Source organism: Colias croceus, chromosome Z (assembly GCF_905220415.1).
Source record: "Colias croceus chromosome Z, ilColCroc2.1".
NCBI lineage: Eukaryota > Metazoa > Arthropoda > Insecta > Lepidoptera > Pieridae > Colias > Colias croceus.
In genome coordinates, this window is record NC_059568.1 from 16,263,980 (window position 1) to 16,291,099 (window position 27,120).

The 27,120-nt window shown below is 32.7% G+C and overlaps 1 protein-coding gene across 3 annotated transcripts in view; it reads right to left on the bottom strand.

The window, feature by feature from the left end:
* The window catches only part of LOC123705336 (potassium voltage-gated channel protein Shaker), a 149,312-nt gene that overhangs the window by 30,253 nt on the left and 91,939 nt on the right, over positions 1–27,120 (bottom strand). For all 3 annotated transcript variants that reach the window (XR_006753297.1, XM_045654076.1, XM_045654077.1), the window contains exon 3: positions 16,420–16,537. Coding sequence is in view for 2 of the 3 variants with exons in the window: in XM_045654076.1 (XP_045510032.1) it covers positions 16,420–16,537 (118 nt within the window). In the remaining variant the exon portion in view is untranslated. The remainder of the gene's footprint in view (positions 1–16,419; positions 16,538–27,120) is intronic.

Below are 27,120 nucleotides of genomic sequence, written 5' to 3' on the forward strand. Positions count from 1 at the left end.
ATGTAAATACTATGTGCTATAAACTAGAGAGATAATTAGAGCTTTACCCTAAATGCATCGAGCATCAAACACCGCTCATTAGTCCAATGGCGCATCTAATCTTTAATCAATACATTTCGGGGTTCAATGCCGCTTCATTTTGATCAGCGAAAGCACGTACATTTTAGCTTTGAATATTCATTGATAGACTAGATTTTCGCAAGCGGCTTCGTCCGCGTTTTCAAAGAAAAACTCGCATAGGCCCGTTCCTGTGGGATTCCCGAAATACAAAGTAGCCTATGTTTTATTCTGGGTCTTCAGTAGTATTTGCGTGAAAGAGTAACGAACATCCATCCTCTCAAACTTTCGCATTTATTATATTGGTAGGATATTTAATGTGATAATATAAAGTGCAGTTTCGCAATGAATGAGGAAGTACATTTAATTATCTATTAATTTCGTTTCCCTTGCTACGAGTAATTAGATTTTAGTCAAGTCTTGCAATTTTAACGTTATTACCTATACTAATTGCTGAAAATATATTACAATAAGACTGCTCTAGTAGCTGCTCTCTAGCTCTAGAACTTGATGAATAGTAGTAGTGCTATATAGTTGTTGAATAGTAATTTTAATTTATTATATCACTAGGTATACCCATACATTATTTTTTTTTAAGTCAGTAAGATTAAGTACTTATATATTTAGGATCATTATCTACTGTATTTTCAGGTGGATTGCGACAAACAAAATTATCAACTGAACTGTCTTCCTTCGAGTGTTTTACTGTGGTTTTACTGTAAGATGAACATCTCACTCAAAGCTGATATTCCAAATCTATCGCTAGTGATAATATCAAGACATTTTTTAAGCTAATTCGAATTCATTTTGAAGCTCATGTAGGCTGCTCCTATGTTTAAGACTTAATATTAGCAAAAATGTGATTTATGTACAAGTTTTAAGATATAAATCATTTATTTATTACACAAGACTTAAAACGCGACGTCAGTTATTAATGATAGTATATTATTCAATTAAGATTAGCGGAAGCATTAATAAAATTCGATCGTATAAGCTATTAAACGAGAAATCCGTCGTAAACGGCACAATTTTATTTCAATCATGCGCCACGCCGACTATATTGCTGCTGTAAACATTTTGTAACGAGCATTTCTAATTATTTATCGTGATCACAGTTTCTAGTTATTTCTGTGATTCTAAACATTTTTAATTGATATGAAAAATGGGAGTAAAGATTTTATAAAAATAACGATGAGAGATGATGATAATTATTATGTATCTTATTGAGAATCTCATGAGCATTTTGTAGCATTTCTATATATGAAATTTCATTGAACGGTGGAAAAAGTGGAAACCCAGAGCAGATAATGTACAGATACATTTCTCCAGCAAAGGTATAAAACGGCCAGTTTACTCTATTGGCTTTCTATTACATTCCAGTTGATGTTATTGGGATTTTCTATTATAATACGAGTAATAGAACTCGCAATAGGTACCTACGTTAAAATTCTTTCAATGCGGTTAGACCATGTGGTAATATAATTTTTGTCTCAAGTAAAAAATCTCGTAGCAGTTTCACATTAATTGCAATTATCATGAGTTATACAATTATTATTTCTTTGTAAATCGTCCATTTTAAATCTATTAATAATACTGTTTATATTAATAATAATAAACAGTGACTAAGACATTATTTTGCAACCAAATTCTTGGCATAAATTATAACCCAATCTATGTGGAAATGGGCCATTCAACTTTATATTTCAGCTTCACCAATATAAATATCGTTTTACTCATTGTGTATAAGTAATTTTCATGAATAGATAATAGTTATTTCATAAAATAAATACAAATCTAGATCTTTCAACACTAAATGGGAATTGAAGCACGATCTAGGTATGTATTTATAATTTATAAATCTTATTGTTTTAATGATTTAAAACAAGGAGTTTATGTGAGATTTATAAAGTTTAGCAATAAATATATATTGTTATAAAAAATTAAGTTTTTATCGATACTACATAATACTATAAAAGTGTTACGAGAATGTAATGGATGCCGCGATAAAATAAGGTAGAAATATATATTGTTATAAAAAATTAAGTTTTTATCGATACTACATAATACTATAAAAGTGTTACCAGAATGTAATGGATGCCGCGATAAAATAAGGTAGCGTTGCCACAGGCGGGAGGATAGTATTTAAATAAAATCTCTTTTCTTTAAATTTATATCTGCCTTAGTGGGGTATGGGGCAAATGCAAACATTTGTTTCACTGAGCAATTTTTCTTTAGAGACAAGATCATCTATCTGTGATTTCTGTGTCCTGCCAGACGGACTTTTATTTTTACTTACACAGACCTCCTCGGTTCTACATTCACACGTTAACCAAAGAGGCGTTAATTTCTGTTATTTTCTATAATTTTATCCAAATCCTTGAAACATTATGAATTAATCTATACTTATATTATAAAGCTGAAGAGTTTGTTTGTTTCTTTCTTTGAACGCGCTAATCTCGGGAACTGCTGGTTCGATTTGAATAAATATTTCGGTGTTGGATATCTTATTTATCGAAGAATATTATATCATCACTCTACAATCAACCGGAGCGGAGTCACGAGGGTAAAACCGCGCGGAGCAGCTAGTGTTAAATATAAATTATGACGTACAGCAGCTGACGCGCCAGGTCCGTAGCTTTCGTCATAACGAAAACAAACATACGCGAATATATACATTTGTTATGTATAACGACCTTAATTAATAACTCTCCTTGTATTATGTTAGCATCTGTCTTTCCTAGCGTAAAATTATTTTAGGATCGTAAGAAAAAATCGTCCCCTTACTGGTAAAACTGACTAACTGCACATTTTTACAAAATTAAGTTATATACACCAATCGATTCGTCCCGTCAAGATCTATCTTCAGGTAAAACCCGTTATCTTCTACGGTGCGTAATTACAAAGTTAGCTTCGGCTAAAACAGCCTTTCTTGCATGATTCTCCAAAATTGCTTCTATAAAAAACGATTAAATTGCTTTAGGATATTATTTAAAAAAATGTATACTGTTAAGACAATGTTTCGCGTTTTAACACGTTTTCGTTTATTGACACTTGTATTCATCATACACAGAAACGATTCATTTAAAACCAGTTATCCTACAGTACCTAGTTGGTTGCGGTTCTTTAAATTTTACAAAATTATTGATTAACACTTCATAAAATAAAAGTTAAAAAGCTTTAGTTACTTTTTCTTGAATATTAGTTAGCGTTTTTGCCTTTTTTGAGGCAAGTAAAATAAATTATCCGATTGTAGTACATTATTACTGAATTACATTAGTTTCACGCTTTTTAAATTACTTCAGATAAAACAAACTACAAGCGCCCCCTCAGCGTATTCTTCATTTTTCTTGAAATTCTTCTGCAATTTCTTAGATTATTTTCTGATAAAACATTACCTGAATAATGGGCCTTTCATAACAAACCACTAATAACCTAGATTACTGATGTCTACACATCTTAAAATGTTGTCATACTTTCAAATGCTTATAACTCCAGTTTATGTTTTGTGCAGATAATCACTTTTACCAGTAAGGGGACGAAATACCCGTGTTAATGAATTTACTATAAAACAGTTGAGCATACACAAATATTAAAGCTATGTATTACCTACCACATATTAATTATAATAACAGGTACCTATGTAATTTGTGAAAAGGTGAGCGTAATATGTATATTGTACGAAAAATTATAATGGAATATTTTGTTAAACTCCTAAGTCTTAGTGGGTAGCATCAAATCGCAATGTCGAGTAAAATTGTCATAAAGAACAACCAACTTACAACTGAAACAAAAAAAGCTCATGCTATCTTCAAGAAATAACTTTTACGTAAAAGTTCGTTGGTCAAACTCAAGTTTGTCAAAATGTACCTATGAGTGTTTTAGGTATCACAAAATATAGTATTTAGGTGGTGTTTAATGTATGCAACGTATTTTGTATTGGTCAATAAAATAAATCGACCGTGACCACCTATTTATGAATTACGTTTCATGTTCTCAATGGTTGTTATATTTGCACGTCGTAAATTTGGTTTTCAATGAAATAATGAGTGCACAAAATTATGTTTACGTCTCAGATATTTTATAATAATAATGCTACTAGCCTCCGGATAAAATTTTATTGTACGCTTTTTTTAGAAGAAGGAACCTGAATCAAACGTAGAAACGTCGAATAAATCTAAAAGAAATCGTTATAATCTGCAACCTTCTTTTGTTAACAATATTATAGATTGCGAGAAGACAAATTATATTTAATTTCATTCATCATGGTGTCATAAATATAAGTAACATAAAAGAGAAAAAATTACATTTGAAGGTACATACGTAACATTCGATACCACGTGCTCGTACAAATTTACTATTTGTTGGATATTCAGAAATCAGAATATCAGATATTCACAATTCAGCGCAGTGACAGCGGAAATAATACTTGCATCTTTTATGTCAATAACAGTTGGTTAAAATTTGTGAGGATGGTTACTGGAACATTTTTAATTCTATTTCGTTCCTCGTCAAAGAATATGTGAAATACGTAACAATTCGAATTTGAGCCTGTGAAAGACAAATTCGAATTGTTTTGTGAAATACGCATATTATTCGAATATGAGACTGAACTGGGATCTAAACTGCTCTGGGAATACTACATTTTATATGGTAATAGAAACACAATTCAAAAGTGAAACACATACAAGAAAGAAAGAAAAGTGGAACTACTATAAAATGCAGTTCCATCAATAACAATACAAAGTAAAAATTACATTTTATATGATTTTATATAATAATTGTTATTGATTAATGCTATTAAGGATTTGGAAGTCATAATTCCTATCTTTAATACTAATTCAGGCAATTAAATTTTTGTAGCAGATTTATTATCTATTAAAATTGCTTAACTGATGTTAAATGTATTCAGATGTCGTATTAGATAGGTAATTATGTATATTCTGGTAGGTATATCCTACAAGGATATATACTGTATAATTAAATCCTTACTACCTTATATTTAGTAAACATCCTATTACTATAATATCTACTCTTATTCATAAATCATAACCCATATTAATTTTCCTATAAATAGGCAAGGACAGCGTGTACACAATTATGTATGACACAGCCAATCTGACCTTATTATCTATTTGGGGGTGTGCATGTCAGGGCTAACTTTATTATGAAAAACATAAAGCGTACCTACTGCAGCATTTCAGAGGAGGAAGTAAAACATGTTATTGTGTTGTTGAAAGGTTCATATTATGTTATGAAAATTGTAATACCTTACCTACATGAAATACTCGTAACTTATTATAGAATCTAGTTTAAAACTCAGTACTTTGTAAGTTGTAACAGACGAATTATTGATAACATTGTTGGTCTTTAGAGCATAGTTACATTTTGCAGAAGGTTTTCCTTAGGTAGTTTCGTCGAAGAAAATCTTCAATTCCTTTTTAGCACGATAACATGTCCACAAATGAGTACCTAGCTCGTGCTTATCGACCATTTGTGTTGCAAAATGTAACAAATTATATGTCTACTAGGTTTCTTTATCAATTTTTTTTGCTATCATTCTTAAATTGTTTTAGCGGGCCAACGCCACTACTAGTTCTTATCCCAAGTTATCATCAATTACATAAGCGTTACATAATACCAACCGTACAGTTAAAGACTGTGAAATAAACTTTGTAAATCACCACCAATTAAAGCTCGTTTTATCAGAGCTTAATGAATTTTGGTCGGATTAATGAAGGCATCGTATGAGGGGTTGCAACGTTGCGGTTTACATTTAATGTTTTAAATTCGGTCCAACGGTCGGATAAATGGGGTTTTGTAACAGTTCTTTAATGAGATGGCGAAGTGCACTTAACTGTTGTTCTGTACGTATTTTATGACATTGTTAATGTACTTTGTTTATCGTATGTCAACATTTAAATTGTTGTAAATTAATTCGATTTTTATAATGTTTATAAAATTTTAAGAAGTAATATACAAGTTTTATAGTTGTGATTGGCTCTAGTTCTACGGAATTTCCATACAACAACATTATTTGTTTAAATTCTAAGTGAATTTCACTCAAATCGATTTAGCTGAATAATCTAAATTGCGACATTAAAATATTATAGTATCTTCACCGTGTGTGATGCGCATAAGACATCTTAATTTTCGAAAAATATATAGCAATACGAATAGTGTTCAGGTCAGACCTAGGCTGTAAAAAATGGCCGATTTGATAGTGGTGACGTCACAATCGCGTAGACCAGCGGCGGCCGCGGCGTGGCGTGCTGCGACGATAGACTTGTCAGCCGCACCGTAACGTCGACGCGGAGACGGATTTATCGCTCCGTCATGTCGCCTAAGTGGGCAATATTAAACAGAATCGTTGACATTTATTCGCCTGCGAGACGATCCCTTGACGGATCACACTCCGGAGACTCCGGTTACATCATAGCCTGATTGATTCGCCGCTATGTTTAGATTGACGCGAAGCAGACGACGTGCGACAGTGGAAGGCTCGTGAATGCGGGCCCAGGCACGGGCGACTACCCTGAGCGTAAAGCGAGTGTTTACAAGTGTAGCGAGTGCACGCGGAGAAACATAAATGTAATTTACGAGGAAAGCGGCGGTTCCCGACGCGGTATTTCTTTCCGCGCGGCTGTTGCTCCGCGGTTGGCAATGTACTGAGCCAAAAATACATTTTATTGTGTATTCACCAAGGGCGCGAGGTGCGTTGCAGTCGCTCGAGTAACGCTTTTATGAAAACATTTTATAATTAATACGCCGACGGGAACGCTGTTAATGCGACCGCGAATGTTTCCTGATTTTAAACTTTTTTATAAGTTGTTATTGACGTGTGCGTTTACTACGTGGCGTATTGTGAGCGACCTCCCGCAGTTTGTCCAGAAATAACGTATTTTGTTACTAATGGGTTTGTTATGATTCTAGGAAGAACGGACCATGTGGTAAAATTTGTATCTTAGCTTCCGTAAGTCAAATGAGACTTATGATTTGATCAGAACTTTTTATTAAATATGGCATGTTTTATTTTATTGTACAGATTTTTATAACACAATAAATGAATGTTTGCTATGTTAGTGTAGTAAATTTTATTTATGGCTGACTTGAGGTTGATTCAATTGTTGAATCAAACCATAGTAACGTTATTAATATGGAGATCTTATTTGCTAAGAACAATTGTAAACCATAGAATATGCTAAAATTTTGGTTCTGGCCATGACAGCGCAGTCAACGAGAAATGTACCAAGATTCTCCGGGATCACTGAAAGCAAGTTCAACTATTTATAAAGCGATATTTTAAGCCATCTAAATTCAGTCTTTTAATCTTTGCTCCTCAAGTATGAGGCATCGGAATAACTGACACGAATTTCGTTTGCTGAATTGAGTTCAGAGATGTTTTTAAGTGCGTAGTGTGTTTTGAGCGGCGTGTCACAAATAATGTGCAAACCTACGCCAACACGAATGATAATATTTAGTTGATTTTCAATGCTTTTATAACGATATGCTCCATTTATCATCGAAGGAGACGCGAAACGAAAACTGTGTAAGAATGCAAATATACTTTTTAAGAGAACTAAATGACAAATGGCATAAATGCATCTCGAAGTTATGAAGTCGAGGACGTTTGAAGTAATAATTTTCGTTGAAAAGACAAAACCGGCGAGAGTTTTGCGCAAGTTCGCACCGCTCGGAGTCTCCAACTTTTGTAAATCGGGGACTGAATTGAGAGATTTGCGAAAATAAAGTTATGTCTGTAATTCTGAACTCCAAAGCCGTGTTCCTTCACAAATCCAACAATTTGAGAAATATGTCCGGTGTCAAAAGCAGTTCGCTCGGTCTATTTAAGGTAACAACAAAGCTGTTGGGGTACAATTCCATTTTCAGCTAACTTCCTGTTTATAAGGAGAGAATCCCAAATAATTCTCGCGAATAATTGTAGAAATGGATGAGGATTTCAAAAGTTCATATACAAAATTTTAGTTATCTCTTCTGGAAAGGTACCTACCCCATTTATTTGAATAAAGAGTAAAGACTTTAATTTTATTAACAAATCTATCTAAATAAATCTGCGAGCAAAAGCAATCCCTTATCTTTTATTATAATATTGAGCAAGAAAAGCGGTATAGGTACACATTTTGTTGAATACTAATAAAGTAACGGAGATGACATGAATTCAGCCACAATAGGAACCTGAACCAATTTTTATATCTTTTACCCTTAAGTTATTTCTTCAATCAATCCCCTCAACCTATAAGATCTTGATGCCCCATTCATAGCTTCATCAAAGGGTTGAGAGTATCAACAGGTATGCGATACCGGCCTCTATTGTAGTGGACACTCCTCTGTGAGCATGCTCAGGGCTTGTTCACGTGAAGTGGCGATAGATTTTTAACTTTGATCTAGCGAGATACTTTTTTTAGGGTTTTTTTAATTATCTATAAAGAACGAGGCAGATTGGAGAGAAGGTAAGTAATGTCTTTATGGGACTGAGATTAAGAAAATGGAATTGTACCCCAACAGCTTTGAGAAGTAATATCAAATATGTAGATTGTAGATAGCTACTATATATTATATTCAGTAATCATGAATCTTAATATTGCTACATTATGCACATTCTATGGATTATAACTTTGTCTTTGATATTGAACCCAGGTAATCCTGATTATGCAAGTTTAATATGGCATGGTGGGTACTAATAATTAATATGCTACATTCACAGATTAACATTTTATATAATATTAAGTTTTAGTACGAACAAAAATAGGGTTACATAATTTAAAGGACGGCTATATAACTGTGACAAGAAAAATCATGAAAACTTACAACAAAGCCAGATAGCACAGTTGACAGATATATACTACGTATAGTTCGTATCTGTTTTTACTGTTTGGTTCGTTTTAAGAATGACAGATTGTTTTTTCTTTTCAAAGGAACGAACGTTTTTAATTTAGAATTAATTTTAAACCGCTCCCAGGTACGCTGGCAACCGCGAGCGTTTAATAAATAATAATATACATAACAAAAAGTTTCAAAAAAATGTTAAATGGGATAACATATTAATCAGCTGAATTTTCATATTTTTATCAATTTTCCCGAGCCGTGGAGCGGGGTGTTGACACATTTGCTCACATTGTTCACAAGTGACCCACTTTCGTCAAACTTGATTAATCTAGAATTTGCCGATAGATTGGCTACAAATTTATTAGCTAATGAATATTATAATCGAGTTGCAACTTGTAATTATTATAAATGAAGCGTGTTCGTAAGTTCACGTCTGGGGTAAAGTAAATACAGTGAACTAAAGCTGAATAGTTATTTGGGATTTTATTTGTGTTTAGTCGAAGCTATAATGGAAAGTTTGTTGTATTTTAGTGTGCGGAATGGTCTAACCGTTTAAATCCCAGATCGGGAAAATTTAAAGTTCTTTGACAGTAAAAATACTTCGCCATTTTGTTGAACAACCCCTTCATTCAATCCACCTGTACCGTCTCTCCGTTTCCTGTTTCCCAATAACGTATATTCGACAAATCCGTAGTGTAATAGGATATCATACGATGTATGGGTAACTAAATAAGTCATGTAACGTGAAGCGTGAGGCGGATTCTTGACAATAGGAACGAAATCACATCTGACTGCGCTTTTATATAGAATTCCCGATATTTGTAATCCTAATCCCAAACTTTACGCGGATTTCGAGCTACGACGATATTTATTTCAAATATTATTCCTGTGCCAATATTCTTCTATCTATCATCTCTTTTCGATTATCATGACGCAACATTTTTTAAAGGTACCGAAACCACACCCTCTATGCAGTATTCCGGGTCACTAATCCTTGTGACCCGGAATATTTACAATTTTTTGGCAAATACAACGCTCCATTACGACAACTATGTTTAAATCGCTGACTTTTAAAACAACGCATCTACTTTTCCCTTCACATTTATGATTAATCGCTCTCCTATATTTTATCTAATAACGGTCCAAATCATAAAATTATAACTGCAATTTCAACATTTTCTTTTAATATTTATGACAGTTATATTTACGAGAGGTGATAATTTGTAATATCGTGTTGATGTGATTAGTTACGTAAAACATACGTTTTGAAATTAATTCACAAAATATATTAATCACATAGCGTAATATCAAACTATTTTGGACGATTACCGATCAACATTTTGTAATCGTTTTAAAATGCAACGTAGTTTGTAGTTTATGAATTTAATTTATAATAAAACTAACTTAAAAGTTTAACCCTATCTCTAATTTTATAAGGTATTTGCACGCATTACAATTTTCAATTTATGATAATCATAAAATTATTAGCGATACGAAAGTGCATCGAACATTGTCTATAGTAACGCCGTTATAACATCGACATGAAAATTATTAGTGAAGGTTAAAATTGAGGTAAATTAACGGTAATATTATTATAATTAAGGCCGCATATTATACGTATCGGAGTATAATGATATCACATCAGCAGATCAGCTCTCAGCAGATAATTATCAGAATCTATACTCTGAGATTAAAAACCCTTTTCCTAATTTAATAACATATAAGGATATTGGATTGAAACTAACATTAAAGACATATGACTCGTTCTAAGAAGAGTTAGTTCACTCTTTACTTATTTTAACTCTGTTACCATGACGTGATATGATTTCAAATATATCGTCAATTGTGGTCAAATAAAAATTGTAAACTAGTTATTATTCGCATCATAACAATACAAACCATGTCGCTTGTTTTCAATGGCATCGAATGTAAACAATGTTTGTTTATTATACAATAATGTAAGTATAATAGTAGATATTATTGAAACAAGTGTAAATACGATAGTATCTGGAGGTCACACTTCAAGATCCCTATCATTTTTTTATAATAAGTATGCATACTTCACTGTCTTGTTTATTATTCTTCAAATTACATAGACAGTTCGAACGATACCACGATCTTAATCTTGTTAAGTATTTTTTTAATTGAAGGCCGGAAAGGAACTATCGATTTACCGATATCGAATTAAAATCAACCCGGAAAACCAGCACCAATTTATTACTAGATTCACTATTTTAGACTAGGTTTTATTTGAATTATCTTGGATCGTGTATCACAATTAGGTTCCAACTGTTCAGGTTACAGGTTGAAGAATCGATAAAGACCACGTAAGTAGTTCTGTCTAACTCTCGAAGGAACGTATATTAAATCGGAGCTCAGACATTACACATTAGACTAGGCTTCATTTGAAATCTCTTGGATCGTAAAATTATACCACAATTAGGTTCCAACTGTTCGAATCGCATTTTCTGCTGGAAAGAATCGACGAGATACACGTAAATAGTTCTGTCGGTTACCCGATACTGAATTAAACTTCACGAGGAACTGATGTTAACCTGCAACTAAGTCATTTAAACATTAGACTAGGCTTCATTTGAAATCTCTTGGATCATGAAATTATACCATAATCACAATCCAATTGTTCGGAGGCCATTTTCTGCAAGAAAGAATCGACGAGAAGCAAGTCCTAATGACTATCCTATATTGAAATAAACTCGACAAGGAACGTATGTTAAACGGGAGCTGAGTCATTTAAATATTAGACTAGGCTTCATTTGAAATCACTTGGATCGTGAAATTATACCACAATTAGGTTCCAATTGTACAAAACGCATTTTCTCCAGGAAAGAATATGTAGTTAACAATGTGTGAAATGGTAAATTACACCTATTAATGGTTCTTAAATACTTAAGAATGCGGTCAGTAAATAAATTTGCAAGGTGCTCCTGTGCTTCTAGGGACTAATTATTTCGAACCACCCTTCGGGTGGTCAGACTGACCAATCTAATCAGTTGCACAGATAGATCGATCCAAAACCCACAAAGCAGGACAAGGAACACTTTTACAAAATGTTAAGCATTTCAGCTACCCTATATCTCATTGAAACAGTTGCTTTTAGAACTGGTCTATAAACATCGTCGGGAGGTAGTAAACACCTTCACAATTGAGGACTTTAACTGCGCACGCGTTGGGTCTTGTTTCATTGCTCTTGGTAATTGCCGGCGTGTGAAACGTACTTTGTGGCTTGAACAATATGGCTGTGTGGATTGCTAGTTTGAGACCACGACGTCGAGTATAGAGTTAAAATTAATTAATCATCTTGATCGTACGTAGATATAAACATTATATATGTACATAAGGAGAAATAAGGAACCAGTTTGGGCCTGATATAAAAAATGTGACCTATCCTAATTAAGAACCTAACACAAACATCCTAAAGACAGTCCTATAAAGTCATAATAAAACTAATTTAGTGGTTAAGTAAGAGTTGGGGCTTAAAGACACATCTAGAACTTATCCGTATACTATAGTTTCAAGAGATACATCAACATCGAATCCGTATTACCAATATCTGACCTTCGAAATACAAGGCATGTTCGAAGTTCACCACAAGTTTGACCACAACGTCTACATCTCTACGTAATACGTATCAGTTTCATTATCAAATGTGGAATTGCAATATTATGATATACACAACAGTTACCTTGATGCAATGAAAATAAAAGTGTAATTTCGTTGTATTACATTGTTCACGGACAATTAACGACTACAATGCCGTGTGAAGCCTGCAATATTTAACTGAGCGGCTGAGCCTCCCGGCTTCCGTGTAGAAAGCATTAACGTTATGAACCAGTGTTAACCCCCTTCCCCTCGGAGAAATTGTTATTGTCGAGTTGCTTTTATATCACGGTCACTTATCACACGTTATTTGAAAAGGCTTTAATTTTGTGGACTATGAGTTGGAGATATTTTTATACTTTCATATGTAATATTGTTCAGTGTGGTAGAACGTACCTACAAGCCTCAAATATCAGAAGATTTTATAAATTTTATTTGAAGAATATATCATGTTTATAACTCCTCATTATGTGAAGCTAACAAAATAAAGGTAAAGACTGCGCGTGCAAATATACGCGACGAATAAAGAAAAAGTTATAAAATTAAATCGTCATCGTCCGTTTGTCTTTTGCCGTAGTTTGTTGTGATGCTAGTTTGATATTCACACAAAGTAGGTTTCTTCTCTCCATTTAAAACAACGAACTACGTACAGTTTACGAATGTAATTTTCGACTGCAGAACAATCTTATATTGTAATTTTAACAAACTTATGAACATCAACAATAACAAATCAATTATGTCCGTGAACTTAGCAGAGCATTTTTAGCAGATCAAAAAAATAATGTGAGTTCTTATCGCGTGCAGTTGAGTTCTATAGTTCCTGATACTTTTTAGAAATAGTTCTGGCGTTTTTACCTGAAAAAACGACATTTGAAAAAATGATCTGCCAACTTCCCGTAGCAGAGCATTTTTAGCAGATCAAAAAAATAATGTGAGTTCTTATCGCGTGCAGTTGAGTTCTAGAGTTCCTGATACTTTTTAGAAATAGTTCTGGCGTTTTTACCTGAAAAAACGACATTTGAAAAAATAACTTAGCAGAGCATTTTTAGCAGATCAAAAAAATAATGTGAGTTCTTATCGCGTGCAGTTGAGTTCTAGAGTTCCTGATACTTTTTAGAAATAGTTCTGGCGTTTTTACCTGAAAAAACGACATTTGAAAAAATAACTTAGCAGAGCATTTTTAGCGGATCAAAAAAATAATGTGAGTTCTTATCGCGTGCAGTTGATTTCTAGAGTTCCTGATACTTTTTAGAAATAGTTCTGGCGTTTTTACCTGAAAAAACGACATTTGAAAAAATGATCTGCCAACTTCCCGTAGCAGAGCATTTTTAGCAGATCAAAAAAATAATGTGAGTTCTTATCGCGTGCAGTTGAGTTCTAGAGTTCCTGATACTTTTTAGAAATAGTTCTGGCGTTTTTACCTGAAAAAACGACATTTGAAAAAATAACTTAGCAGAGCATTTTTAGCGGATCAAAAAAATAATGTGAGTTCTTATCGCATGCAGTTGAGTTCTAGAGTTCCTGATACTTTTTAGAAATAGTTCTGGCGTTTTTACCTGAAAAAACGACATTTGAAAAAATGATCTGCCAACTTCCCGTATTACATAATTTTTAGCGGATCAAAAAAATAATGTAAGTTCTTATCGCGTGCAGTTGAGTTCTAGAGTTCCTGATACTTTTTAGAAATAGTTCTGGCGTTTTTACCTGAAAAAACGACATTTGAAAAAATGATCTGCCAACTTCCCGTACTAGATAATTTTTAGCGGATCAAAAAAATAATGTGAGTTCTTATCGCGTGCAGTTGAGTTCTAGAGTTCCTGATACTTTTTAGAAATAGTTCTGGCGTTTTTACCTGAAAAAACGACATTTGAAAAAATAACTTAGCAGAGCATTTTTAGCGGATCAAAAAAATAATGTGAGTTCTTATCGCGTGCAGTTGAGTTCTAGAGTTCCTGATACTTTTTAGAAATAGTTCTGGCGTTTTTACCTGAAAAAACGACATTTGAAAAAATGATCTGCCAACTTCCCGTAGCAGAGCATTTTTAGCAGATCAAAAAAAATAATGTGAGTTCTTATCGCGTGCAGTTGAGTTCTAGAGTTCCTGATACTTTTTAGAAATAGTTCTGGCGTTTTTACCTGAAAAAACGACATTTGAAAAAATGATCTGCCAACTTCCCGTACTAGATAATTTTTAGCGGATCAAAAAAATAATCTGAGTTCTTATCGCGTGCAGTTGAGTTCTACAGTTCCTGATACTTTTTAGAAATAGTTCTGGCGTTTTTACCTGAAAAAAACGACATTTGAAAAAATGATCTGCCAACTTCCCGTATTACATAATTTTTAGCGGATCAAAAAAATAATGTAAGTTCTTATCGCGTGCAGTTGAGTTCTACAGTTCCTGATACTTTTTAGAAATAGTTCTGGCGTTTTTACCTGAAAAAACGACATTTGAAAAAATAACTTAGCAGAGCATTTTTAGCGGATCAAAAAAATAATGTGAGTTCTTATCGCGTGCAGTTGAGTTCTAGAGTTCCTGATACTTTTTAGAAATAGTTCTGGCATTTTTACCTGAAAAAACGACATTTGAAAAAATGATCTGCCAACTTCCCGTACTAGATAATTTTTAGCGGATCAAAAAAATAATGTGAGTTCTTATCGCGTGCAGTTGAGTTCTATAGTTCCTGATACTTTTTAGAAATAGTTCTGGCGTTTTTACCTGAAAAAACGACAGAACTATTTCTAAAAAGTATCAGGAACTCTAGAACTCAACTGCACGCGATAAGAACTCACATTATTTTTTTGATCCGCTAAAAATTATCTAGTACGGGAAGTTGGCAGATCATTTTTTCAAATGTCGTTTTTTCAGGTAAAAACGCCAGAACTATTTCTAAAAAGTATCAGGAACTCTAGAACTCAACTGCACGCGATAAGAACTTACATTATTTTTTTGATCAGCTAAAAATTATGTAATACGGGAAGTTGGCAGATCATTTTTTCAAATGTCGTTTTTTCAGGTAAAAACGCCAGAACTATTTCTAAAAAGTATCAGGAACTCTAGAACTCAACTGCATGCGATAAGAACTCACATTATTTTTTTGATCCGCTAAAAATGCTCTGCTAAGTTATTTTTTCAAATGTCGTTTTTTCAGGTAAAAACGCCAGAACTATTTCTAAAAAGTATCAGGAACTCTAGAACTCAACTGCACGCAATAAGAACTCACATTATTTTTTTTATCTGCTAAAAATGATCTGCTACGGGAAGTTGGCAGATCATTTTTTCAAATGTCGTTTTTTCAGGTAAAAACGCCAGAACTATTTCTAAAAAGTATCAGGAACTCTAGAAATCAACTGCACGCGATAAGAACTTACATTATTTTTTTGATCCGCTAAAAATTATGTAATACGGGAAGTTGGCAGATCATTTTTTCAAATGTCGTTTTTTTCAGGTAAAAACGCCAGAACTATTTCTAAAAAGTATCAGGAACTGTAGAACTCAACTGCACGCGATAAGAACTCAGATTATTTTTTTGATCCGCTAAAAATTATCTAGTACGGGAAGTTGGCAGATCATTTTTTCAAATGTCGTTTTTTCAGGTAAAAACGCCAGAACTATTTCTAAAAAGTATCAGGAACTCTAGAACTCAACTGCACGCGATAAGAACTCACATTATTTTTTTGATCTGCTAAAAATGCTCTGCTACGGGAAGTTGGCAGATCATTTTTTCAAATGTCGTTTTTTCAGGTAAAAACGCCAGAACTATTTCTAAAAAGTATCAGGAACTATAGAACTCAACTGCACGCGATAAGAACTCACATTATTTTTTTGATCTGCTAAAAATGCTCTGCTAAGTTCACGGACATAAATCAATTCTATTAATAGTAAAAATAAGATGGACTTACATTGATCACGACCCTCTCGCAAAAGTCGTGATCATGCTGTATCGGCTCAAAGGTGACAACACCGCCCTGCGGCGGCTTGCCTTGCTCTTCTTCTTGGTTGTATAGTTTTGGCAGCGACCTGTAACAAATTACATACATTAAACATTATATAAAGTTATTTAGGAGGCTATATTTCGATGGTGTAGGTTGAAGACCAGCCGTCTGGAAGTACACATAGTATAGTACATATAACAGAAACAATTTTAGGTTTAAATGGTAAGATTTATCAATAAGAATAACATGAATTTATTGATTATTACAACACATAGATACAAGAAATAATCACATGTGAAAAGAATAGGATACGACATTGGTCAGAGCGTAGAGTTAAGTTCAAGTCGCGTACATTAATAAATAAATAAAAATAAAAATAATTAATAAATAAAAATAAAAATTCTGAAAAATATAAAGTTCATATTGAGTATTCATAAATCATGGTAAGATCATCATTACACATTTTCATGTTCACGTTCGAAATATTCTTCTCTCAAAAATTTTTTCCTTCTTATTTCCTTACTTAAAGTCTCAAAAATGCAAGTGAGCCCAAACGATACAAAATACATTAATTTAGAAAGTAGACATTTATTTTATACGACAATATAGTCTTTAATTAAAATATAGTGCAATTTCTAAACCAACTCCGAAAGCATGGACGCGACTACAGCGGCGTGCTAATGACACAACTTCATTGTGAGTCTTAACGAGGCGAGGAAAATTCATTACCGCTGCACTACCCTTGAATTTGCTACAACTTGTTTTCATAAATAACATTTGAAGTTACGTGAAAGTAAATGCTGAATTTGTGACACATTTTTAATGTGTAATAGAACTTGCTTCATCATTTCTTTTCAGTAATAGATATCGAATGTGTGACTTCATTGGCAACGGTGGTATTTTAAGAAGAAATCGCCCTATACATAAACAACCTACGAGAAAATTTGTTCGACCTTTTTTGGAATATTGTGTCAGTTTAATTTTCAATCCACTTTCATTTTAATTCAATGTTCATTTATTTTCAAAACAATGCTTAAATTCCCTACTTCATTATACCATCTAATTTCCCAAATACAAATAACATTATACTCATAAAGCCTATATTATACGTTTAACACATGTTAATATAACTTGTGAATGAAAGATATTCCCACAGTAAGTCCATAATAACAAGCAATGATTATATTGTTGAAAGCATCTGTTTTGTGTTTACCAATCTCAGTTCGCCCTTTACAGAGTTTCAGTTAAATAGATGCCATAATAAATATGATAATACAAAGGCTGCCAATAATTCATTGAATTCCGTTTGAAGCACGAACTATTTCCTACATTGTTTATTTTTAGTACATTTGAATCCCCAATAAGCGTGTTGACAGACCGGGCTCACTGGGGCTCGTTCGGCTTGTTGATTTAACAAGCTCGAAATAGAATAGCGACATCGGTAAAAGGGGAATTTTATTGAATGGACTTTAATACAGTTTAACGTAAAAGGTTTCATAGCAAAAACGGCAATTTGCGAGTTACCGATAGCGCATTTGCAGCTTAACGGAATTCCAAGTTTCCGGAACGATCGAATATCGCGTTACGAATTTTTAAATTTACTATTTTTGAAGATATTTTACAAATATTCCTGTTGAGTTGTGAATGTGCTATCATAAAATATGCACATAAATATTTCTGTGTATTGGGTAATAAATTTAATTATATCCATACTAATATTATAAATGCGAAAGTAACTCTGTCTGTCTGTCTGTTACTCAATCACGCCTAAGCTACTGAACCAATTTTCATGAAATTTGGTATGGAGATATTTTGATACCCGAGAAAGGACATAGGCTACTTTTTATCCCGGGAAAATGACGCTATCCCGGAAATCCCACTGGAACGGGAACTATGCGGGTTTTTCTTTGACTGCGCGGGCGAAGCCGCGGGCGGAAACCTAGTTCAAATATATTTTACAAAGGGCGATTATTGAGAATAAAATGTACGTTGAATTTCAATACTAATTAAGTGGATATTGAGATTTTATTTTGATTTTCGTTTCATTTCCTAGAACATTTCATACAAATAGTAATATTAGTTCATATTAAATGTTAAAGCTGTTTTGATGCACACGTAGAGCTTTATTAGTTATAATTGAGAATGAATAGCAAATAATTAAATACCAACGCTTAATTTCAATTCGCACTAAATTATTTAGTGGAAAGAGAAATTTCCTGTGAAACGGCATATTTCATTTGAAATTGTTGTCCGTAAATAGTATATTTTTTTATTAAAATGGTATCTACTAATCTTGTTTTACTTCAATATTTATTTACTTTGTTGTTGTAATTTCGGCTTAAATTACTCATCACTACATAGTATAAAACAAAGTCACTTTCTCTGTCCCTATGTCCCTTTGTATGCTTAAATCTTTAAAACTACGCAACGGATTTTTATGCGGTTTTTTAATAGTTCAGGATACATCGCCCATTTTTGCAAGTGACTACTATCAAGCTAATTTTCCGTTTGTAGCTTTATTTTGATGAGACGCCCAATAATTTCGTGTACGAAAGTCTCGATTGTGGTAGCTAACAGAGATAACAAGGATAAAAATTTTTGATTTGATGGTTCTCAAATATTTATTACTAACTAAATTTTTTTTTGGTTCAATCTCAAGATAATTACCTAAATTATTCGATAAAATATTTGTCCTACAAAATCTATGGTTGGTTCAAAGAGTCCCCCTTTCCAAAGTGTATCGATAACGAGGTCATCATAAATGATTACTAACAAGCTGATTTTTTTGTTTTCACTTAGTTAATGTTTATATAATTCAACAGACATATTGTCCTACAAATTGCGTAATAAATATTTGAGAACCATCAAATCAAAAATTTTTATCCTTGTTATCTCTGTTAGCTACCACAATCGAGAGTTTCGTACACGAAATTATTCGGTGTCTCATCAAAATAAAGCTACAAACGGAAAATCAGCTTGATAGTAGTCACTTGCAAAAATGGCCGATGTATCCTGAACTATAATAGATAGAGTAATTCAAGAGGAAGGTTATAGTTTATTAGGTTTTAGACTTAGTAGGTAAGCTAGTTTTAAATATATAAATTGAAAAGATTTTGAGTTCTTTTTTGTTTCGGTAAATTGTCAACTATGAGATCATGAACGCAAAATTTAGAAAAATAGTCATACGACATTTAAAATAAAAGCATAGGTAATTGTGGAACTCAATTATCTCAAATTGAACTCAACACAAACGCAGCATGTTTACAAATCTGTCTGTCCGTCTGTGCCCGCGTGTTTAATGTATCCTACGATATATAGCAGCAAGCATGTCGATACATTTTACCTTCGCTGTCACTCTGTTTCAACTTGGCTATGTAACACAAGATGTACTCGCGGCTTTGTCGGCAAAATAGGGGAAAATGCTATAAAATTGTATATTTATTTTGTCAAAATGTCTTTTAACCTAAGTTTTCATAACATATTTTTTCATCTAGGTAAGTTTTCTTTCAACAAAATTAGCCGATTATCATTTCAAATGTTTTACTGACTGTTTAAACTAATCTACATTTCTGACTGCTCAATAAAAAATGTATTTAAAAAGAGCTACAATAAAGTTGCGTGGTTCGCAAGCGGATTTATTTAGAAAATGAAGCTATTCAGCATTATTAGCATTCCATAGCATTATGTTATCCAATTGAATTGAGACAATGGAGGCTTGTTACGTCAATGTAAGTCCTCCGAAGGCGCTATTGTGAAGCTCACAATAGTTCTTCGTGTTTGATTCTTTATAAAGAACCTTAATTAGATGAAATTTATGTCCAATTAAAGCGTGTTGTTAACACGATGAGGGTCTGTCTATTTTTTATAGTTGGTGCAAATTTATGTTGTATAAAATAAGACTTGTTCAATTTAACGCAGAGTTTTACCAAGTCTTTTTAATTTTATGTTTTTTTGTGAATGTTCATTGAATGTAAGATCCGATTAAAGACACGATTAAAAACTTGAAATTTTCATATATTTAACAAAACGCCAATAAGATCAGATCCATTCGATTTGAACATAAAATTAACTGCGTTAAAAACAACCGACTTCAAAAACGGAAAAGTAAAAAATAAAAAAGATTTGATATTATTAATTGCTACATATTATTAATATCACATATTATTAATCACATTTATAATATTGCTACATATTATTTAGATGTGCTATTTAATAAATAGCACATCTAAATAATATGTAGCAATTAATAATATCAAATCTTTTTTATTTTTTACTTTTCCGTTTTTGAAGTCGGTTGTTTTTAACGCAGTTAATTTTATTTAATACTTTTTAGTGTAATTTTCAACACGAATCAAACGAGCCCAAACTCGATAAAGTTGAGTCAATATATTACTGAGTTCCTATGGCCACCTTCCGATTCCATCATCAAATCAGCTCTATGTCATGATAATGTTTCATCGCTATCCAATTTACACACTTATACAAAATTTCAGCTCAATCGGTTACCGGGAAGTGAATCAAAGTTACTTGCTACATTCCAATTAAGTCATCGAGTACAGACAAAAATGCTCATAAAATAAAAACTACTGGGCCTAGCCGAATAAAATTTTTATGGGACCAATTCGACACCATCTTGCATCGAACAAAAAAAGAATCACGTAAATCGGTTCAGAAACCTCGGAGTAATCGGTGTACATACATAAAAAAAAAAAAAAAAAAAAAAAATATACCGGCCGAATTGATAACCTCCTCCTTTTTTTTGAAGTCGGTTAAAAATGTTTCTGATTTATTTTCCAAATGGTAAAAATAAATCAGTAATTTAAAAGGCAAAAATATATTGTTCTAAACAATTAAAACCAATTCTATTCAAATGTCAACAGTCGAAAATCACTCTGTTTGGTAAGTAGAAATACCTCGAGAAACATAAATATAAACTTTGGAAAAGTGACCGGAGTTCGAGTTGTCCATTTGTCGGTTCGAAATATTCCGCATATTACCGTTTCATACTGCTTACAATCGAACTACCTTAGCTTCTTAAACTTTACAGTTCAACGGTTGCTTTGACAAACCTCACCACAGAAAATTGTGAGCACGTTAAAAGTTATATTATTGTAAGATTCAGTGTTCGACGGACTTCGTTTAATCGAGATTTCCATCTGATTTGTTTGAAGAAACTAGTTTTTGTTCTTCGAGTCTTTTATTATAATGAGTCGCGCCGCAGATATGAATCAAAGAAAGATTTTCTCTTGGAAATGACTAGGGTACTTTAATTTTACTTTACAACATTGTTGGCTTTTATGTCAAGTATTACTTTTAAACCAATTCGTGATAGAGAATACCTCTATATACAGAACATGACAATAAGAAGAAAACAAATAACAAGGGATGGGGACAGACATTATTAAAAATTTGTAACTCTTCGTCGTTTCTTTTTGGTAAGATCGATGCTGCAACAGTATTGTTAATCGACGCGAACATATTACATTTTAAAATGTAAAACGGTCCTGTGAATAAATAATTTGATAAGCTGGATTACTTTTTTCATAACTTTGTTCTTTAAGTAACGTATTAAAAGCTCAAACTGGTTTAAAATTTTAATTTCAACCCAGAATATCCTAGCAAGACTCGATCACCCGCAAAGCTGGCAAGTTCAGTGAAAAACAATGTAACTCGGCTCCACAACTTCCCGAAGTTTCACCAAGCCGCCGCCGCCGCAGATCGCGATCGCTTATGTAACTGGAACTTTAAAGAAATTCCTCCCATGACCGACTTTACTGATTGGGAATTTGAAAATTTGATAAAGATTAACGTTGCCGTTAAAATACGATTGGCGCAAAGCGAATCGCTAAATATGGATAGCGATGAACTTAATGATGCTTTTCGTTTGTATTTTTTGGGTTTGTTCTTAGACTAGGTGAACCGATTTTGATCATTTTTTTATACGAAAACTAGTGCCTTTCGGTTGATATGTTCAAATTTTGTAGGCAACTTAGTTTTGTGTTAAAAAATAATCATCTGCTATAACCAGATAAAAGATAAAATAAACTGTAAGGGCAGAGTAATAAAAGTAAAGAGAGATATTTATAATAGATATGAAACTATGATTTACTTCACGCCTTTCTGAACATGGTCCAAAGAAAATAAGGGAATTCGTTAATAAAAAATTGTTTGATTTAAACAACTAAAATTAGCAGCAACGTTTGACGCTTATAATAAAAATAGACGTAGAAACTTTTTAAAAGTTCCAAATAAATTGCTGTTTATTATGGTAAAATCTCCATAATTCTTTCATATGAGAGTTGAGAAACATTGCCAGCATTATTCAGATAGATGAGATACAAATAGATATAAAATTATACTTAATGCTAATTAGATAGGTGTTTCATATAATAAAATGGTCGTCATAGAAATGGGATTTAAGTAATTTACTTTACAGTAAAATATAATCCTTTATTTCATGCTATGTTATTTAACTGTTAATTTAATTGTACCTAAACTATGCCTATGTGGGTATTAATAAAAAAACTTCAACAGTATTTCATTCTTAGTAATGGCTTGAATACTTTACTATTATATGTTCACAAAAGCGTAAAGAATACGGACATTTCTAACAAAGATCAATTCGAGAAAGAAAGTCGACAAATTGTTATTTCATTGAAACCCTTGAAGAAAGTACGAGAGAAATTTTAAACCGCATCTAGCAGCATGATTTTTCCGATAAATCTTGGCGTTTTGCAAAGGTAATATCAATTGCGGCTCTCGTCGCCGACTGAAAGGCTGGCTAGAGATAAATCAATTTACCGCTAGTCTCTATTCGATGGGCTACATTCTGATTTGATTCATAACAGTTAACAACACTCTGAAATAAAGATAAGTTTCATAAAACGTTTCAGGGAAGTTTTCAAACAAATCTCTAACGACCTCGTACCAATTAGATCGAAGCGAGACGTCAAAGATGAAATAAACTTTTTAAATGTCGTCCGAACTAAGGATGCAGTTTTGTTGCAGAAACTTTTGATTAGACAGTCTCACGAAGTTATAAGGATCTAACTTTCTTAAGGTACGACGTTATCGGGGCAAATTAGTGTTAGAGACTTCTGCATCAACTAGCAAGTGTCATTTGAACGTCTCCTTTGCGTAGTTTCCAAAGTACTCTGTTTCTCTTGTCGATGTTGTTTGATTACTTTTGCAAAACGTGTAGGTGTACTCTTTTTGTACCTATAGTTTATTCGAAACATAATCTTCCCTTTGAAGGCTTGGACGAGGAGTGGAATCTATAATTTACATAATATTGGCCTTGTTATTGAAGTGGAATTTTTTATCGTCTTTTTTTTCTACCGTCTTCGTTTTTTCAAAAGCTTCAGATATCAAGATAATGGCTTCGAGACTTACCTTTTGATTCAAAGCGTTACTTATAATTTTCAATGTTTTCTACGTTATAATACTTTTCTTTCATTTTTTGATCCGATCTCATGGAAATTATACAAGGTCTTAAAATGAAGGTAGGATTTTACTTTTTAGTAACTAGGAGATTTTTTATTTTCAACACCATTTCTTAACTTCCTCCTCAAATTGATTAAAATTCTATATATTTGAAAACCTCACTCTACCATAACCGTTATCCTATTCGATCTTCACTTTTATTCCCTTCGAACCGTATTCCCCAGCACTCTTTATTTCACACAGTAATCTGTCAAACTAAGGCCCCTTCACGTCTATCAAGCGCATGCTTCCGACAATCTTCGCGACGGGCGTCACACCGTCACGACGCCTTCACGCTCGTCGAGTCGTTGAGTTTAAACATGTTTAAAATGCGGAAATGCCAGCAATTTTTACTCCATATCGCAAGTTTGTGAATAAATTTATGATTTGATTATTATATTTGTTTCGAATGCGACTTATCTATGGTCGGCTTATTAATTACTTTTTTTTTGAATGGCATAAACATTATTGTTAAAATTTTGAGAAAATAAAAATATAGTTCATTGAAATAACTACATTCCTTGTCGAATTTTCTGTGAAAAGAAGAAAATTATTGGAAAATTAGGGTACATCTGTGTTGAATTACTTTGCCATCCTAAATAAGTTTACCTATAGTAAGTATATAATTACAATTTATTACATTATCTTTCATCAATAATTACAATTAGTAAAAGATCGCGTTCAAACAATCGATTACTAAGCTGGCAATCAAAACTATACGCGTAATCATATTTTCGTTACTAAAATAACCTACGAAATCCACTTAGTCCATTTTTCACAATTACACGCTCGAATTTAATTCACATAATCGCTTCAGCGGTTTTTCCAGTGGATTATTCGCTTCGCTTAACTTGATCCAATTTACCTTCTAAATGTCTCTAATAGGTCTCTGTAAGTGCCCAAAAATTCTTTGATTAATCTGGATAGCCCATAGCACGGTCTCGTGCGTCAAACGGTTTTATACTCTTCGTTTATCTTTGTACTTTTGAAGTTGGTTCTTTTCAGTTCACTTTGATTTTTGATCATTCCCTTAAAATTGATATCGTAATTGTAATCACATTTTGCGGTCGATGGTTGACAAATTACTCCGTACTGTCGGTTGTATTTAATCTCATTGATCACTCGCTCAATGGAATATGTCGAAATGCAAGCCGTCCTTAAATATTGTAACCACAATTGATTTAACTTCAGGTATTCATTCTTTATGGATCTCTATGTTTCATTTTACTGTTCGATAGGGTTAATATGAAATATTGCTCAAATAAAATATACGTTGCATTTAGTGACAAATTGGTTTCAGCCAACATCTACCCTAAATGTGTTTTCCTATTTTTCACAATATGTTAGTAGTATGTAGTTTTCATATTCCCAGAAAAATAAATTAAAATGAAAATTCAACAAACTGCGTCGGCGGATTGTCGATGCTTTGACATCTTCCGCCGGCAATGACATCACCGAAATATTGGAAATTAAAAGCTTCTAAGAATGCGAGATAAAATTCTGAGGCATCAACAAATTGTAGCTGACGGAATGAAAACGAATGAAAGGAAGTTTTAATCACTTAAAAATAAAAGGAATTCCTTAAACTTTTTAATTCTCTGTTAGGGTCTACATTTTATTTTTCTAAGGATTGAAGAATCTATCTCGAATGCTTGTTTATAGTTTGAAGTACTCTGTAACCGCTGTCTGACTTTGGAATTCTTTGTTTTACTTTGTTCGATCGTTGTTCTTCTTGTAAAACGAGTCTTTAATAAAATCTTTTAAAATATCTTACACCAACATTTCTAAAAGAAACAATTCCTTGAGTTTTATATTAAGTATTCTATTTCTAATATTGTTATTGAACTATGTATTTAACTGAAAGAGATCGCTGATAAGCGATAACGTTGTCTTTTGTACATCGACTTAAATGTTAAACGATTTGGTAAAATAAATAGGTAGTTAAATTAATAATTAAAAGCGCTCTGCGATGATTTTCAGAATGAAAAAGAACAAAAAACAAACATCGATACGACAATAATTGAAGCTGTGTTCAATAGAAACTGACAAGAAATACACACCACAAGTGATTTAAAAAAGAAAAAGGTAAAGTTACCCGGCGGAATGACAAGATATTATATTCGCAAAAGAATTCTAGAGGTAAATATCTCTAATGCTATGGCGAAGATGATATATCACGCACTATGCTCGTGTGAGCAAGCTTTGAACTTCAATGTAACACGTCTATGTTAAGGGTACAACCTTGACAGAGCCTTTCATGTTAAGCCATCGTATAAATCGAACTGCTCGTCATAACAACTTGTGATTTGGTTCACATTGAACATTTTATTGCAATTCTGAAAGATATTTCTTCATTTGTAACAAGTATTATTGATATTAATAATAAAATATTGATGATGATTTTAACTTCCGTGTATAACACCATATTTCAGGACTCAAACAGATTTATTGTTAAGCCGTTTCCAATCAGATAAATGTTGTATTTGAAGCAGAATATGAAAGAGATAATATATTGCAAGTACCGAAAATCTCTAGAGAATTCGCAGCAAATCCATGTAATGCATTGAATTTACTTCTTTGTCTGGACTTACCGCAAAATACCAATATTAAGCATGGCATTGAAATATAGAAGCATAAAATCAGCGCATATTTGACGAAAATAGAACTGATATACATTCGGTCCGTGGGATACTTATTTGATAGGTTGCTGCATATTATATATTTTAGATTTAAATTTCGCGAGCGGTGATACCAAAGAGTGTTAAAATGTATGATCGATAACTATTGAAATGAAATGTGATTATATTGAATGTTTCCAAGACATAATTTATACTTATAAGAAGCTGAAGAAGTGTACCGTCATCTTTTGAGAACAGCAGTAGCGATTGCTTCGCGGTAGAGTATGAATAAATCAAACTCGATCTCAAGAGCCAGAACGATAAAGAGTATTTTAATGAATTTTTCATCAAAACGTGAATCATGCTAGTTATTTGAAGATCTGCTCACGTTTTAATAAACTAAAGCTATCTAGTATGTATGTAATAAAATCGATGCTAGATAAATATTTTATGTGGAGAAAGTGCATATTTATTTGAAATCTGATTCAGTTAAACAGTTAACTTAATATTAAAAAAAATAAAATTTTATATGATTTTGAGCTAGAGTATTATATTCAAACTTATTGAA